Here is a 16,384-nt window from a genome sequence, read left to right as displayed (position 1 = left end):
CTAAGGTATATTAGCCCAAACTGAACCATAACAAAACCAGACTTCTACCAGGAGTAAACTAAATTCAAATAATTATATGGCTCATGTCACATACAGAATATGTGTGGCTCAGTTCTGTTGAATCATTGTGGCCCACATGTGGTTGACAGAATAAAACTGGTACTTTTTTTTCATCAGATAACACACCTTCCATCTGCCCCACATTATGAAGAGAATGACAGGTCAATTCTGGCACCAAAATTAAAAAATGATAATTTTAGTGCAATAGCAGTACTGATTAAGTTGTTCGATACCTATATAGATCACTTAAATCACACAAAATCAATATGAAAAATTAAGAAACACACAAGTTTCCCTTTAAAATTGTATTTTTTCATACTTCAAAATTGCCTTCAATGAACTGTACAGATCATGTAGAAATTACATCCATATAAAAACAGAATCAGAAAAAAAACTGATCAGATAGGTTACAGTAATACTGTACAAAAATACAAGAACAGTGAAGATATATTAGAAATGAAGAAAGTTTAATTTGTGCATCAAAACTGTCTGTCTTAACTGTCAGTTTCAGCTTGTATTTTTTGTCTCTCTTCACACCAAGGCCCAGTTTCCCATCACCTCCACCTCCTTGTCTGAAACAGCTGCAGTCAGGTTTTCGTCTACGGCACCTTGAGAACACAGGACATTTTGAAAGAGTAGTGTTAGGGCTGTCAAACAATTAAAATTTTAAATCGCGATTAATCTCAAAATTTCCTAAGTTAATCGTGATTAATCGCATCGTTTTCTTTTTTGCTTGAAATCACAGCAATATGAATGGATAAGAAACATAAGAAAAGAAACATCTGGATGTTTCTTATGCTTTCCATTCATGGTATTTAAAAATCAGCTGTCAGAGAGAGAGAGCAGCCTTGTTTGGTGATAAGAAGAACAAGTTCTCTAGTGTCAACATGCAGCTTTTCTGTAACATTACAAGACGGCAACGGCTGAGGTTCCAATGTCACAGCGTTAACTTAATCGTGTGTTTTCTTTTTTCGTGTTATTTAAAAAAAAAAAAAAAAAAAAATTAAATTTAAAATTAAAAAAAAAAATAGTGCCGTTAAAATCATTTTTGCGTTAACGCGTTTATAAAAAACATTGTGTGAAGTTCCGGTGAATCAAAATAAAATAAATCAGACATTGGAGTAACAGCTTTTTTTCATCCCAGGAGCAGTAGGGTTAGCAAAGCTGCTAAAGCTGCTAACACAGCCATAGCCTGTCTCTTGCCACCATGGGCTTCAAACACACGCTTTATTAAATTAAAACCGAGTTCTGTTCGGCTAACTTGTAGCTTTCTCCTCTAAAGATGTAGGTCTAGTGTGTGCCATTAATTATCAGTAGTTCAACAAAAATGTAAAAGGTTTAAAATTCACTTACCCAAAGCAGCAGCCAGTCCAGAAACTGAGTGAGAGAAAATGAAAATGTCCGGAGGGTGTCGCAGAATAAACTCCACACATGGCCACTTGTGCCAGTTGCATGCCAACTGTAGCCCAAAAGCTAACATCTATCATCTGGGAGAGTGCCTTATTTCAGAACTGTGCCAGAAGAAGAATTCCCTCCAATTTTGAAGGTATGGCAAAACCAACGTGGTTATGATGTGGACCTCATGTGTTTTGCCATTTTGTCAGTTACATAGGGCCAGGTGCTTCTATTACAGAACTGCCCCAGAAGAGATATTCCCTCCAATTTTACCAGTCACATACCACATGCGGCCCAAAAGAATATTCTATTATCTGGGCCAAGTGCCTCAGTTAAATAAGTATACCAGAAGAATAATTCCCTCCAAATTTGAATATATGGCAATGCGTATGTGGTTATGATTTGGTCCTCATACATTTTGCCATACCACATTTCAACCAGAGGTGCCAGCTAAATGCCACATGTGGCCCAAAAGTCAATGCTATTGGGGGCAGCTCTCTTACTTTCACTTTTACTGGTGCAGCTTATTGTCTTCTGGGAGGAGTTTAGCTCTCAGGCTATATATTGGATGAGTCCAGACAGAGCCTCTGACAAAGAAAGCAGCAACAGACGGACCGGACAGAGACACAGACACAGACACAGACAAGGAGACGCCTGAGAAAAGGTGAGTGTACAAAACTACTTATATATTTTCTGAAAATCTAAGTATCATTGTATAGCAGACACCTTTTTTTTGCTTAAATTTGTATTCTGTTTTATATTTTACAATACAAAAACAAACTCCATCTACAGCCATCCAAAAATAGAGAGGATTTAGTGGATATGTTGTCAAGACTCAGCAAAACAAAACCAGAAACAGATCTGCCCTACTTTCATGATATCACTGGAGCATGAACTAATATTCCCATGAATTTCACCTTAAAGGTGAATATGAGTGTGTATTTCTTAAATAACATGCAATAATTGATAGTATGATAAGACAGCTAGAACAGAGGGAATGATGAGATCCTTTGATCCTCAGTAGTCACTCTTACACATTCCTGCTCTAACACAACTCTCATTAGGCTAGATGTTGCACTTAACCCTCAGTTCAATCAGACAACTCTGGAATGAGAAGAAATCATTTATTGAGCGTAAGCATATCAAGCTGAAGCACAGCATGGATAGCATATTCTTGAGCATGGCTGCAGCAGGTTTGGTGTCAGGCTCTGACTCATATTCGTTCCCTGAATGATCTGCTTTAAAGGGATAGTTCACCCAAAATTCAAATTTCACTCATTATCTACTCACCCTCATGTCAACTAAGAGCTGTGAGAATTTTCAGAGTCCTCCGTTCCTTCTCTGAGTTACGGGGGGGTCCGCGCAGCAGTATTTGTCCATATAATGGTTGTCAATGGACACCAACTTTCTTTGTCCAAAAAGACACACCAAAAAACATCCAAATACCTCCATAGTGCTCGTCTGTAATGTCCCTCTTGTCTTGAAGCCCCGACATGAGAAATTTTTCCGCCGGTCAGTGCAAATCACGCGAGATTGGCACTGACACAGGAAGAGCAGTGAACCGAGACACTGGGAGCTTCCGCTACGAACAAGCTTAAAATATAGACTTATTTAATTTTTTTCGGAACAATTTCTCATGTCGGGGCTTCAGTACAAGAGGGACATTACAGACGAGCACTATGGAGGTATTTGGATGTTTTTTGGTGTGTCTTTTTGGACGAAGAAAGTTGGTGTCCATTGACAACCATTATATGGACAAATACTGCTGCACGGACCCCCACGTAACTCAGAGAAGGAACGGAGGACTCTGAAAATTCTCACAGCTCTTAGTCGTCATGAGGGTGAGTAGATAATGAGTGAAATTTGAATTTTGGGTGAACTATCCCTTTAACGCCACATTATCTAATAATGTAATACATTTTTTACCTCATTAATGGGAGAGTGTAGCAGCAGAAGAGAGCCGTCCTGTTACAGTAGATCACTTATAATTAAGAGGGGAAACTGCCTGCCACGTAAATCGGACAAGTTTTTTTTTTTTCATAATGACACACTTTTTATTTTAATATAACAACTGAAACAGTTGCCCATAGTGTGATATTTTTCCTCATAGATATCCTCAAATCACTCACAATTAAAGCCCTGTTAGAGCCCTGGTAAATAATCAAAAGGCAATAAGAGGAAAGGTATGAACTAACAACAGATTTCAGATTCAGAAAATCTCTTTTAGAATGTTATGTTGACTGATTTAAAACTAATATGAAATGCCAACAGATAATTTAAAAACAAAATTAAGACATCCATTTTCGTGGTTCATTACATAATGCACCAAAAGATTACATTTTCTTCATAAAAACCCGCAATTTGTAATAACTGATGCAAAATGTAACAACTTATTAGAAAATGCGGCAAAGTTTATTACATATTGCGTTCAAGATTTATACAATTCATATATATATATTCATTAGGCTAGGCTATATGTTGCACTTAACCCTCAGATCCTGTTAAAAATGACTAACGTCCTCCTCGGACATTTTTTGTACCCTGTTTTCAAACACACACCATGATAAAGTAAAAACAGGTATTACAATATTTGTTTTTGTTGCTTAGGGTTAGGTGTCTTCAAATGAATTATGCTAATATCCGTCATAATAAATGTTGAAAAACTGCAATAAAATATATTTTTTAAATTATTTTATTTCCTCCAACTATTATGAGAACAGTCATATTTCTGTCTTTGAACAGGGTCAACATTGATTTGTTTGCTTATAGTTTGCTGGAGCATTTTTTTTTTTCATTTTATATGGCCATGTAGCCTACCCTACAGTTTTTTGTGACATATCGGCTAAAAGGCATAGGCACATGACTTTCTGTTTGAAAAACATGACATCATAATTCACCAGTGTTTCTCAAACTTTTTCAGACCAGGGACCACTTAACCCATAAAAAAAAAACACTTGCGGACCACCAGGGCCGTTGCTAGGAATTCTGGGGACCCTGAAAGAATACTAAAGTGGGCCCCTGACTTTTCCACTTTTTTTCTTAGACTGCGTATATATTATAATTTTTTATTTAGCCTACTTTGTTTTGATGCTAATGCAGCATGAGTATTAGTCAGGGTCTTATGCAGAATAAATCAGTCATACAAAGATTAGACTACTGGGGTTTTTTGTGGGCCCTACTGGGCGCTGGGCCCCAAGAATTATCATCACCTTTCTCCTCTATACAACGGCCCTGCGGACCACCTAACACACGTAGAGGGTCCACCTCCTGTTCTGGCATTTTTCATGTTTTAAGACTAATAAACACAAAGTCTCGGCATCCGAAGGAAGCGATGCGTGAACGGGAAGCAGACCTTGGCGGTTTTCAATCACACACTCAAACCCCGCTGGTTGCAACTTTGGAAAACATAATCCAGGGGGAAAAAAGGCTTACAAACATGGACCAAAACAGCTCCATAACACGTACAAAAATTCAAAAGAAACGAAAATTAACTAAAAAAATTCATTAAACAGCGTAAAGTGGTCAAAATTGTGTTTTTACACATGCCTCTGTGCCTCTGGCAGGCGTGTGCCACGTGTGTGCCGGACGCACGCTATTTATCTATTTAAAACACACCATACTTGCAAACTGAACCACTGTAGAGGAGTCTGGGGGCATATGTATTATTATTATTATTATTATTATTATTATTATTATTATTATTATTATTATTATTATTATTATTATTATTATTATATTGTTGCTGTACGGAGTCAAATACAACGAAGAGCCAGTCGCTCGAAACGTTGTCTTTTGAATAAAAAATATTTTTCTACTCTACGAGAGAGAGAGAGAGAGAGAGATTCCCCGGTTTGTTCATCGACCGGCAACAGTGGGGAACATAGGACCCTTTTTTTTAAAAAAAAAAGGTCCTATGTTCCCCGGGTCTTCTTGGGGGAAAGCGGGGAACATAGGGATGATCCCAAGATCCATGGCGCTGCTAACGTGAGCGACAGAAATAGAAACCGGGCGTCCGGCTCTAAACGGCGCATCGCGTCCAGTTAAGAAATTAAACAATGTAGGCTATAATTTTCACATGTGCTGTGGTTGAACATCAGTATGTGTGTAAACACTCTTAAAACTGAAAACAAGACACCTACTGTGCTGTATGTCGCAGGCAGTTTGAAAACATTTTCATATTTTAAAACGTGATATGTTACCATGTCACTTTGCGGACCACTAGGGGTCGCTCACGGACCTGTAATACACATATGGTTAGAGGAGAGTTAAAAGACGAAGAGGCATGTTTTGTCATTGTTTCTTATGTCTAACATCAACCTGCCAATGGGACTGGGGATGGAAATTAGCCACTTGGCTATAATCCCACATATTTACATTTTAATGTCCATCAATATGTACTGTTCCCATTTAAATAAAATAAAATAAATCTGAATCTGAAATCTGAACAGTTGAAGGAGATGATGCAGGAAGTCCCAGCAGTTTCTGTTTAGCTGCAACACAGGTGGAATATTAGGTAAAGTGGGACGAGGGAGATGAATGGAAAGGAAGGAGTGGCTTGGCTCAACTTACCCTGCTGCTATGCTCAATTTAACCCATACATAGGGTAAATTATGCCATGAGACCACTTTTTTGGACACACTATTTTACAACTGTAAAACCTCCCTACCATCTAACATAGAGGGTGATTGTGAACCAGCCAAGATAGCTGAGCTCTGGCGTGAACACTATTGTAATTTATTTAATTGTGTTAAAAGTAATGTATTGAAGGTAGAAAATGTTGACTCTTCTGTGAATATGATTATTAGATCTGACGATGTATATCAAGTCATTGGGATGTTAGAAAGCAACCAGGCTTGTGGTATAGATCTCATAACAGCTGAGCACTTAAAAAATGCCAGCCAAAGGCTCTGCCCTCTCCTCGCAATGTGCTTCACAGGTTTCATGATCCATGGGGTCCTCCCAGACTCTCTCACCTCTGTTCTGTTAGTGCCTGTCATTAAGGACAAGGTTGGGAAACTAAACTGCATGGATAACTATAGACCTATCACTCTTGCTAGCATTTTATTCAAAGTGCTAGAAAGGATCTTATTAACAAGAATAGAAACGTTCATTTTAACCATGGATAATCAATTTGGTTTTAAAAGAAATCACAGTACAGACATGTGTATATACGCTCTTAAAGAAATTGTAGCTCATTATAAAAGTCAGAATTCCACTGTATTTTTGTGCTTTATAGATGCATCTAAGGCATTTGACAGAATAAATCATGAAATTTTTTTTTTGAAACTGTCAGCCAGAGGTATTCCAAAGTACATACTTAGAATACTTGTATTCTGGTATGCCAACCAAACAATGAGGGTCAAATGGGGTAATGTTGTGTCGGCCCCGTTTCATGTAAATAATGGTGTTCGCCAAGGTGGCATTTTGTCCCCCATTTTGTTTAATGTATACATGGATGACCTGTCAAAACAGCTGAACACATGTAACACAGGCTGTCTTGTTGGAAATACTGTTGTAAATCATTTCATGTATGCTGATGACCTGGTTATTTTTAGTCCATACAGTGCTGGCCTACAAAGTTTGTTAAAGGTATGTTCACAGTATGGGAATGCTTATGACATTAAATTTAATGACAAGAAAAGTAATGTCATGATAGTCAGGAGCAAAGAGGACAAGAGATTAGTGTTTCCTCAGTTCTTCCTAGATGATAAACCGCTCGTGACATGTCAGGAGACAAAGTATCTTGGGCATGCTCTTACTGATGATTGGCATGATGATATGATATTTATAGGCAGTGTTCAAAGCAATATGCTCAAGCTAATATGCTCCTTCGTAGGTTTAGTATGTGCTCAGTTGATGTTAAATGTTCCCTGTTTAGATCTTTCTGTACACCAATGTATACAGCTCACCTCTGGTGTAGCTATAAGAAAAGCAGTAGGCTATGCGGCGGCTCATAGTGGCCTTCAATGATGGACTGAGGTTGTTGCTTCAGGTGCCCAGGTGGCACAGTGCGAGCCAACTCTTTGTTAATTTAAATCTACCCAATTGTGAAGCACTTCTAAGAAATGTATTGTATAATTTTATGTGCCGCCTGGATGACTCGGGGAACAGCATTATTGGGGCTTTGACAAGCCCTGATAGGAGCTGCTATAGCCTAGGTATTCCTCCAGGCTTAGAAAACACTGGTGGGATAGCCTGCTTATGAATTATGTGGAGAATTGATTCTCTGTCTGTGTGTATGTCTTTTTCTCTCTCTCCTTTTTAAATCAGTTTTAACATGTCTGTTGTTTTTGATATGGACCACTTGTTGTGTCTGCAATAAAGATTAATAATAATAATAATAATAATAATAATAATAATAATAATAATAATAATAATAATAATAATAATATCAACACAGTTAAGTTCACACCCATTCTGCTTGTTTGTAGGAATATACACAACATCCTGAAATACATGCAGATATGTTTGTTAGCAACAAACCTATACTCTGCTACCTATCGATTCTATACCAGTTGACTGTGTAAAATATTTTGTTTCCTTAGTGTGATCCAGAGAATGACACCGCTGCTGAACACCCAGAGGAGAACGATGACAGGACAATAGTCAAAGAAGAATCTCAACTCAAGCCTTCTGCTACATCAGCAATCAGTGTGAAAGGTGATTTTTATTTTTATTATTCATTTCCAGTTATTGTTAGTAACTGCCATGCAATTCTCTTAACAAAAGATAATTTTCACAATTTTTTAAAGCAGAACAGTTACAGTTTTTCTCATTCGCCTCAATTATCAAATGAAAGAAAAACACATCAGAATATCTCATACATACAACCAAATTGACTTGTTTTGGGGTTATGTCTTATGTGTACAAAAGTAAGTACAACACTACAAAGTTGCACAAACCCCTTGTCTCTCTGGTCAAAACTCTGAGTGGACTCTTAAATAAACATTCTTTCATTTATTGAACATCACATAATGATTGATTCAAAATGATTCATTCATGTATCCAGTTCTGTCATAAAACTTAGGGATATTTTGGTAAAACAAGAGAACAACTTTGCCGACCGTTAACGTCACTAGTTGTAGCAACTTCAGCGCAGACCACACGATAGCAAAAATACTGCTGTCTACTTAAAATCCACTCATAGCCATAAATAATGCTCAGAACTGCACCATACTTTGCCAACAGTACAAATAGGGTCCCAGCACATAATATGAAGCATCAAACACCTGCTAACATTGTCTGGTTTCTATTGAAGACAGACGAAAACACAACTCACCCACTCTCTTGGGGCAAGCCCTGACGCGTTGATTACCCAAAAAGTTCTATTTTTGTTTCATCTGAGAACATTTGTCTTTCTCAAGGTGCAAGATGGACTTTTACATGGTTTGGTTGAAGCAGGGAGTCTGTAGAGACAGTTTTTGTGCAGTGTCTGCTGAAGTGTCTGCCTTGATATAGTCACACCACTTGCAATCAGTTTCTTCAGGACAGCCCTGGTAGTAGTCCTTGGATTGTTTTCAACATCTCACTTGATCTTTCTGACTAGCCGAAGTGACACTACTGACTTTCAAACTCATCCTTTGAGGGTTACATGCAGTGTGATGAGTGTGATGTCTGCTACAGTAAACTGGCAAAAGACCTACCATACATGTATATCAAACAAAACTGACAGGATGTCCATAGCTGACTGTGAAGGATGACAGTTGTGATAATCATAATGTAATTTCTGATCATGATGACAAAATATGAATAGGCCACAAAAACCTATTCACTTTGACACAAGCCAATTAACTGACACAACACTGAGATTTTGAAATGCAAAAGAAATGTTTTACATCACACTACCTTTTGTAAACTTGCAATAGAGATTTGATGAAACTTTAAACTGTTGTGACAGTTACATTTATACAGACGATCATTGTATACACACATTTTATGCATAGGTGTTTATTATTCATTGTCTGTCTGTCTGTCTGTCTGCCTCTGTAATCTATCAGGTTTATATAACTGTAAATCGCTTGGTGTTTGACTATTGAAGCACTGTTGAGAAGGTCTGATTCACTGACAGACTTTGCAGATTTGACACATGTGAACAAGGCCTTGTCTGTTGTAGAAGTATTTGTACAATTGATTTACTGTAATGTGATGAGAAATGCATTACTGTTTTGAAAATTGCATTTATAGCTGTTTCACATACAACTGACAGTGAAACTTAAAGTAACTAATCTAACACAGAAAATAATTCTCAAAATATATCAATGCCACATTCATCTGGTTCATTGTCCTGTAGGTGCTTCGATATGAACAAATAGTTTTTCTTTCCACAAGATCTGAGCACCTTTTACTTCTGTCCCACTGAATGACCTTTTATGTCTGCATTTACAGCGGATGGTGAACATTTCAGAAGAGCTGAACATGACGAATCAACAAAGAGAAACCGGACCTCTTCTTCAGAGACTTCACCTGCAAGACAAACAACAGCAGAAGTTGTCACCTGCAGATTTTCTTAAAATAGGCCAGCCAGTGAAACAGAAAAATGAAATATCTGAGGAGGATCTCGCTCATACTTTTCTTCAGAGGTTGATGATGTTAGACTACGAAGCCAGATATATTCCTGTAAGACAAGAAAGTGCTGAGGAGAGCCATTCAAAACCTGATGCAGCGTCTGAAACTGCTGACACAGACGGCAGTGATGATGATGATGATGATGATGATGATGATGATGATGATGATGATGATGATGATGATGATGATGATGATGATGGTGATGGTGATCAGTCATTTCAGACTCATGTTCATCCAATGGACGTTCAAATGGCAGTGTTTCACTCGTCAGACAGCTTCCTGAAGCAGAACATGGTGACAAAGCTCTCACAGTGTCAGTATGCTTTACCTTTGCTTGTCCCTGACCCAGTCACAATGGATGTTGAGTGTCCTTTGTGGACATTCAGACAAATAAGAAAAACATGGAAGAAAACTGAAGACAAATCAAACATCATGACCACCAAGACTTTGGCCATCAGTGGAGCTGAGACCCCCATGGTGTCATTTTTCCGGCTGGGTTCACTGTCAGTGTCTAAATCTCAGCTGATCAACACTTTGATCAACGGCCGTCACAACACCTTCTTCCACAGAGGCTGTCCAGGTAGCACCAGGTCTCGCCATCTGATGGATGGTGTGGCAGAGATTGCCTGGTACTGTCCTGCTGGGAATCCCAATGATACCTTCACTGACTGCACTGCCTTCTGTAATCTTCATGGTGATGCTCTGCTGATTGAAAAACAACGTGACATACTCACTAAAAAATCTTCAGTCAATGTTGTTCTTGTCCCAACTCTGAAAAAAGGTGATAAATATGATGAAGTAGTCTCCACTCTTCGTAAGTCTCCAACACCTCTCATCCTTCTCATTGAGGATCGTAGTACAGTTAAAGGTAAAGGGGGGAAATACAAAATACGTCTAAAAAACAGGAACCTGCAGACAGATGTTTCTGAAGAACTGAAAAGGATCATTAAAGAGATCTTGTCTGGACAACATACATCCTTCCAGCTTGAAACCATGGCCAAGGTCTCTGGAATCAGGGTGGATGAAGCTGACACAGTCTGTCAAACAGGGAAATCTGCAGCTATGAAGATAGTGAGATTACTTCAGGGGAAGGATCTTTCAACCATCAAAGATGAATTCCTCCCTTGCCATGGTCGACTGTGGCATGAGTGGTGCAAAACACACAGAGAAACCTATAACCTCAAAGGAAACATTGAGGAGAAGGTAAAAAAAAAAGTAAAACTTTTCTTTTTCAAAATAAACAAAGGAAAAATTGAGGAGGAGAAAAGTAAAAAGGAAGAAGAACTGATGAAAATACGACAACTACAATGTAAAGCTTCCTGCAGTGAACTGGTGAAGTTGTTCATTCAAAGTCTCTCAACTTTGCCATCACCAGAAAAACAGTATTTCCTGAAATGGACTCAGATCTTAATGGATGGCCTCTCCACAGATTATCTCACGGCAATTCTCCAAAGCTATCAGACCAAGTCGTCTGAGATCTCGGCCCTAGAGGAGAAAAATGATAACCCTGATCTGTTGAAAAAAAAAAAAACTGAGCTTGAACAAATCTCCAAAAAACTGCAGTCAGCCAATTTTGGCTTGGAGCACATCTTCAGAGAAATTGGACAGATCTATGAAGCCCATAAATCCCTGCAGAAACAAAGACAGATGAAACAGACTGACTGGTCTAAATACCCTGAGCTGGCTGCAGAGCTGATGATATCAGGACATCCCATGGAGCTGATGGATGGAGATGCAGCTCATGTGCCTCTAACATGGGTCTCTAGTCTTTTAGATGAAGTCATCAAGAAACTGGGCAAGCAGAGAGTTTTTGTGTTGTCAGTTTTGGGCATACAAAGCAGTGGAAAATCAACCATGCTGAATGCCATGTTTGGGTTACAGTTTGCAGTGAGTGCAGGCAGATGCACCAGGGGGGCCTTCATGCAGCTGGTCAAAGTGTCAGAGGAGATGAAGACAGAGTTGAAGTTTGACTATGTTCTGGTGGTGGACACTGAAGGACTGCGTGCTCCTGAATTAGGTAACATGAGTCGTAACCACGACAACGAACTGGCAACATTTGTTGTTGGTCTAGGAAACATGACATTGATCAACATCTTTGGAGAGAATCCAGCTGACATGCAAGATATTCTGCAGATTGTTGTCCAGGCTTTCATGAGGATGAAGAAAGTTAAACTTTCTCCAAGTTGTGTGTTTGTCCACCAGAATGTTGCAGATATTTCAGCTGCAGAGATGAACAGGGAAGGAAAGAGATGCCTGAAAGAGATGCTGGACCAGATGGCCAAACTAGCTGCCGAAGAGGAGAGTTGTGATGCCAAGTGTTTCAGTGACATCATTGCATTTGATGTGCAAAAAGATGTGAAATACTTTGCCCAGCTATGGGAGGGAAGTCCACCTATGGCTCCTCCAAATCCAGGTTATAGTGAGAGCATCCAAGATCTGAAGAACTTCATCCTCTCTAAAGCCTCAAAGTCTATTGGCCTTACTCTGTCAGAGTTCAACAGCAAAGTTCAGGACCTGTGGGAAGCCCTGCTGAGTGAAAACTTTGTCTTCAGTTTCCGAAACACTCATGAAATTGCTGTGTACAGAAAACTTGAGGTTCAGTACGGGAACTGGACCTGGGCCCTGAGGAAGAACATGTTGACCATTGAAGACCAGCTGTATAACAGCATTAAAAATGGAAGACTTGACAAGGTTGAGGTCACTGATCTTTCAACAGAAATGAGCAAGCCTTATGAAGAAATTAAAGAAAAACTGACCAACTTCTTTAAAGACGACGAAGACAAAGAAATGTTGATTCAGTGGCGAGGCCAATTTGAAATCAAAATCCAGGAGTTTCTTGATGCACAGATGAGAGGAGTAAAAAAAAGACTGGATGAAGTTATCCAGCAGAAGGCTCTTAAAAAGCTTGATGATGAAAAAAAGGCCCAAAAGAGAGAGTTAGAGAACCAGAGGCAACAGGAGAGAAAAAAGCTTGATGATGAAAAAAAGGCCCAGAAGATAGAGTTAGAGAACCAGAGGCAACAGGAGAGAAAAAAGCTTGATGATGAAAAAAAGGCCCAGAAGATAGAGTTAGAGAACCAGAGGCTACAGGAGAGAAAAAAGCTTGATGATGAAAAAAAGGCCCAGAAGAGAGAGTTAGAGAACCAGAGGCTACAGGCAAAAGAAACTGGACAACTGATCTGTGACAAACTGAAGGATTCCATTGTTGAGGTTGTCTGTAACAAGACTGGCATTGATCTCGCTGATGAGATGAGATGTATTGTCCCAGCATTCAGTGGGAACAGACTGAACCTGGAGAAACATGTGTTGAAGTCACTGGCAGCGAAAGAGAACTTCAGTGATTTCATGACCTACATCGATCAACCAAGAAAACAAGTAGAGAGTTTCATCAGAGAGGAGGTAGAGAAATACATCTTCAAATCACACAGAGGCAAAGCACAAGTTATACTCAAGAAAAATGTTGAAGATGTGAAAAGACTTGTGAGTCTGGCCTACTTTACTGCAACATACAAAGTCAAAACTCAGAGAGGAGACTCAGACATGTGGCTGAAGGAATTTTCCAGTAAGATAAAAGAAAAATTGATATTTGATGTTGGTCCCCAAATCATCAAAGACATAAACAATTTTGACGTTCTCATAGAAGAGATAGAGAAAGGCCTTGAACTCATCATGAGCAGCGTCTCACTGGATAAGGTGAATAAATGCAGACGGAAGCCTGATCAAATCCTGATTGACCTGCTGTGTGACTGCTGCTGGGAAGAGTGTCCATTCTGTGGAGCTGTTTGCACCAACACTATGGAAAATCACAGTCCTGTCAAACACAGTGTTCCTTTTCATCGATCTAATGCAATTAGAGGACGGGGATGGAAAGACACAGATCACTTGGTTGTTGAATTCTGCACAACACAAGTTGCAAGTGACTGCATATTTTACCCTTCCGGTTCAGGTGAACATTTTCCCCATAAGCAGTACCATACTGCTGGTTCACCTTACGCTGACTGGAGCATTACACCTCAAGGGTCTGAAGTGAAATACTGGAAGTGGTTTGTGTGTCGATTTCAAAGTGACCTGGAGAGGAAACACGGATTAAAATTCCAGGGTAGAGGAGAAATTCCCAAACAGTGGAAAGACATCCAAAAACACGATGCAATTCAAAGTCTGGATGTGATGCGCTAGCTGAATTAACCAAAAACAACCAGACTCCAGACTGGTTTCATCATCATCATCATCATCATCATCATCATCATCATCATCATCATCATCATCATCATCATCATCATCATCATCATCATCACAGATCATTTTTGTAATATATAAAATATCAACGCAAAGAACAGGATTCACAAATCAGATTCTGTTACTTTCATATTAAGACTTAAAACATACAGCACAGAAGAACAACTGGCATAAAAACTAATGGAGTCGAGAGTTCTTTAGTGGTGGAAAACCCACTATGTTGCCATTTCATTTATTTTGTTTTTGTTTTGTTGTTGTTTGTTTTGTTTGACGATATCAACCAAATGAAACAAATGCAGTGATTTTTTATTTAGTTTGAAATTTGAATTTGAAATTTTGAGGTTCAGTGAACATGAATGAGAGAAGGCTGGTGAGAGAGATGTTGCCAGACACTGAATGGAGAAGAGAAGAGAAAACGGAGAGCAAGATTCTAAACCTGTGGAAGTCTCTTAGTTTAGTCATGTTAATTGAAGTTTTCACTGACATTATGTTAACGTCATTTATAATAATTTGTAATTTTATCTACGTCGGCATGAGCTTTCTTGTTGTGCTCTGTCCATGTTTATCTCATATTGAATCTTGCAAAGAATCAAAGTCATGTAAAGACAATATTTCTAAGGTTTTTATCATTTATGAATGTTGTTTTGTTCTGTGTGAGCATTTCTGATATTCAGGTTCAATGGTCATTTGAGGAAAATGTTTAAAGAAGTGTATCAATTATTAAACTTAGCTTAAATGAAATTGATTCCGCAACCACTTGTAAATATTTGTTGTGATCAATCTTTTGTGGTATTAATGAGCATGATATAATACCCACACCATATCTAGTGAAAGACCATGTTAAGTTTTATTTCTCCAGTAAATATTTCATTTTTCATGTTTGAGAACGAACATCTTATTTTAGGAGACTCAGTTTTGACTTGATCCATGGTGAACAGTAAATTCATCTAAACAGCTTGAATTTATCGATCTTTATTGGCATATTTGTTTCAAATGTATAATAAAATAACATAAGGCTCTTAAACGTTTTGATTTATTTTCTCATAGGTGTTGTAGTGGCTATCTTACTTTCTTTACTTTGTTCTTCATGAGAAATGACACGAGAGCGCTGTACTCGTTGAGCTGGCTGGGTGCCGACACAGACAGCAAAACAACTGTGTTGCTCCGCCATTTTCTCGTTTATTCAACACGTTCTTCACAACAACACTTCACTTCCTGCTTTCTCTACGGAAGCCATATGAGACATCGACCGTAACACAGGTGGCTCAAAACTCAAAAGCATACTCAAACTGATTATTAATCAGCATAAATCAATGCAAATAACTAAACAATAATAAATGGCGCTTACATTGCAGCCCTTAAAGCAATACTTACCTTTCTGGAACTTTTGCACATTTCTTTGTCTAAGTTAAAATGCTATTAATAATCTGATGATACATTAAAATGTAAGAGAAACCCAACAGGGTTAAAAACTCATCATTTTTTCATTCTCATATAATTCTGAGAAAAGTCTGACCAATAATATTATTCGGTCCGATTAATAAGATTTGAAGAGCGACCGAACCTACTTAATATGTAATCACTTTGTGCACCCCTCTCCTCCTCTCCCCCCTCCCGACCAGGAAGAACGCTTATTGACACAGAGCAGTAGCAGGACACAGAGAGCAGAGGAGACTAGAGCAGAGACGTTATGACTAGAGTCACAACACACACAAGAAAGAAGGTTTTTGGAAATAAATAGTTTTTTAAAAGACCAATAACTGCAGCCGCAGCTGGTCGTGGCGTTTCATGTCTGATATTGTAACGTTGATAGTGATCAGCCCCGAGTGATACGTAAACACAGGAAGTCACATGTGTCTATAAAGCATCCAGTGCTAACGGCTAGGCTACTGTTAGCTCTGTGCTAACGGCTAGGCTACTGTTAGCTCTGTGCTAACGGCTAGGCTACTGTTAGCTCTGTGAGTTCTCAGCGGTCCGGACCCGGTTGAAGTCCGGACCGGCGCGGCTCGACTCGGCTCGGTCTGGATTTATTTTCGGCCTGAACCAGCGCATCAGGTGGTGCTGGTCCGGCCGCCAGCCCGGCTCGTTGAGAACTGTAATCTGTAACAATCACTTCCCCTGCGTCTCC

At 39.0% G+C, this 16,384-nt stretch overlaps 2 protein-coding genes across 2 annotated transcripts; both read left to right on the top strand.

Moving 5' to 3' along the window:
- Positions 1–2,074: 2,074 nt before the first annotated feature.
- LOC310990346 (interferon-induced very large GTPase 1-like) lies at positions 2,075–11,509 on the top strand (the record flags this gene model as incomplete). Its single annotated transcript, XM_083977692.1, has 4 exons — positions 2,075–2,119; positions 8,001–8,115; positions 9,841–11,223; positions 11,450–11,509. The coding sequence occupies exons 3-4, from the start codon at positions 9,844–9,846 to the stop codon at positions 11,507–11,509; spliced, it is 1,440 nt and encodes a 479-aa protein (XP_083833818.1). The 5' UTR covers positions 2,075–2,119; positions 8,001–8,115; positions 9,841–9,843.
- A 77-nt stretch (positions 11,510–11,586) lies between these two features.
- LOC310990114 (interferon-induced very large GTPase 1-like) lies at positions 11,587–15,240 on the top strand. Its single transcript, XM_083977371.1, has one exon. The coding sequence runs from the start codon at positions 11,668–11,670 to the stop codon at positions 14,194–14,196; it is 2,529 nt and encodes an 842-aa protein (XP_083833497.1). The 5' UTR covers positions 11,587–11,667; the 3' UTR covers positions 14,197–15,240.
- Positions 15,241–16,384: the final 1,144 nt, after the last annotated feature.

Source organism: Trachurus trachurus (assembly GCF_905171665.1).
Source record: "Trachurus trachurus genome assembly, chromosome: 1".
In the NCBI taxonomy this organism is placed as follows: domain Eukaryota; kingdom Metazoa; phylum Chordata; class Actinopteri; order Carangiformes; family Carangidae; genus Trachurus; species Trachurus trachurus.
The sequence above is the reverse complement of the archived record's forward strand: the minus strand, read 5'-3'. Positions and strand labels throughout refer to the sequence as shown.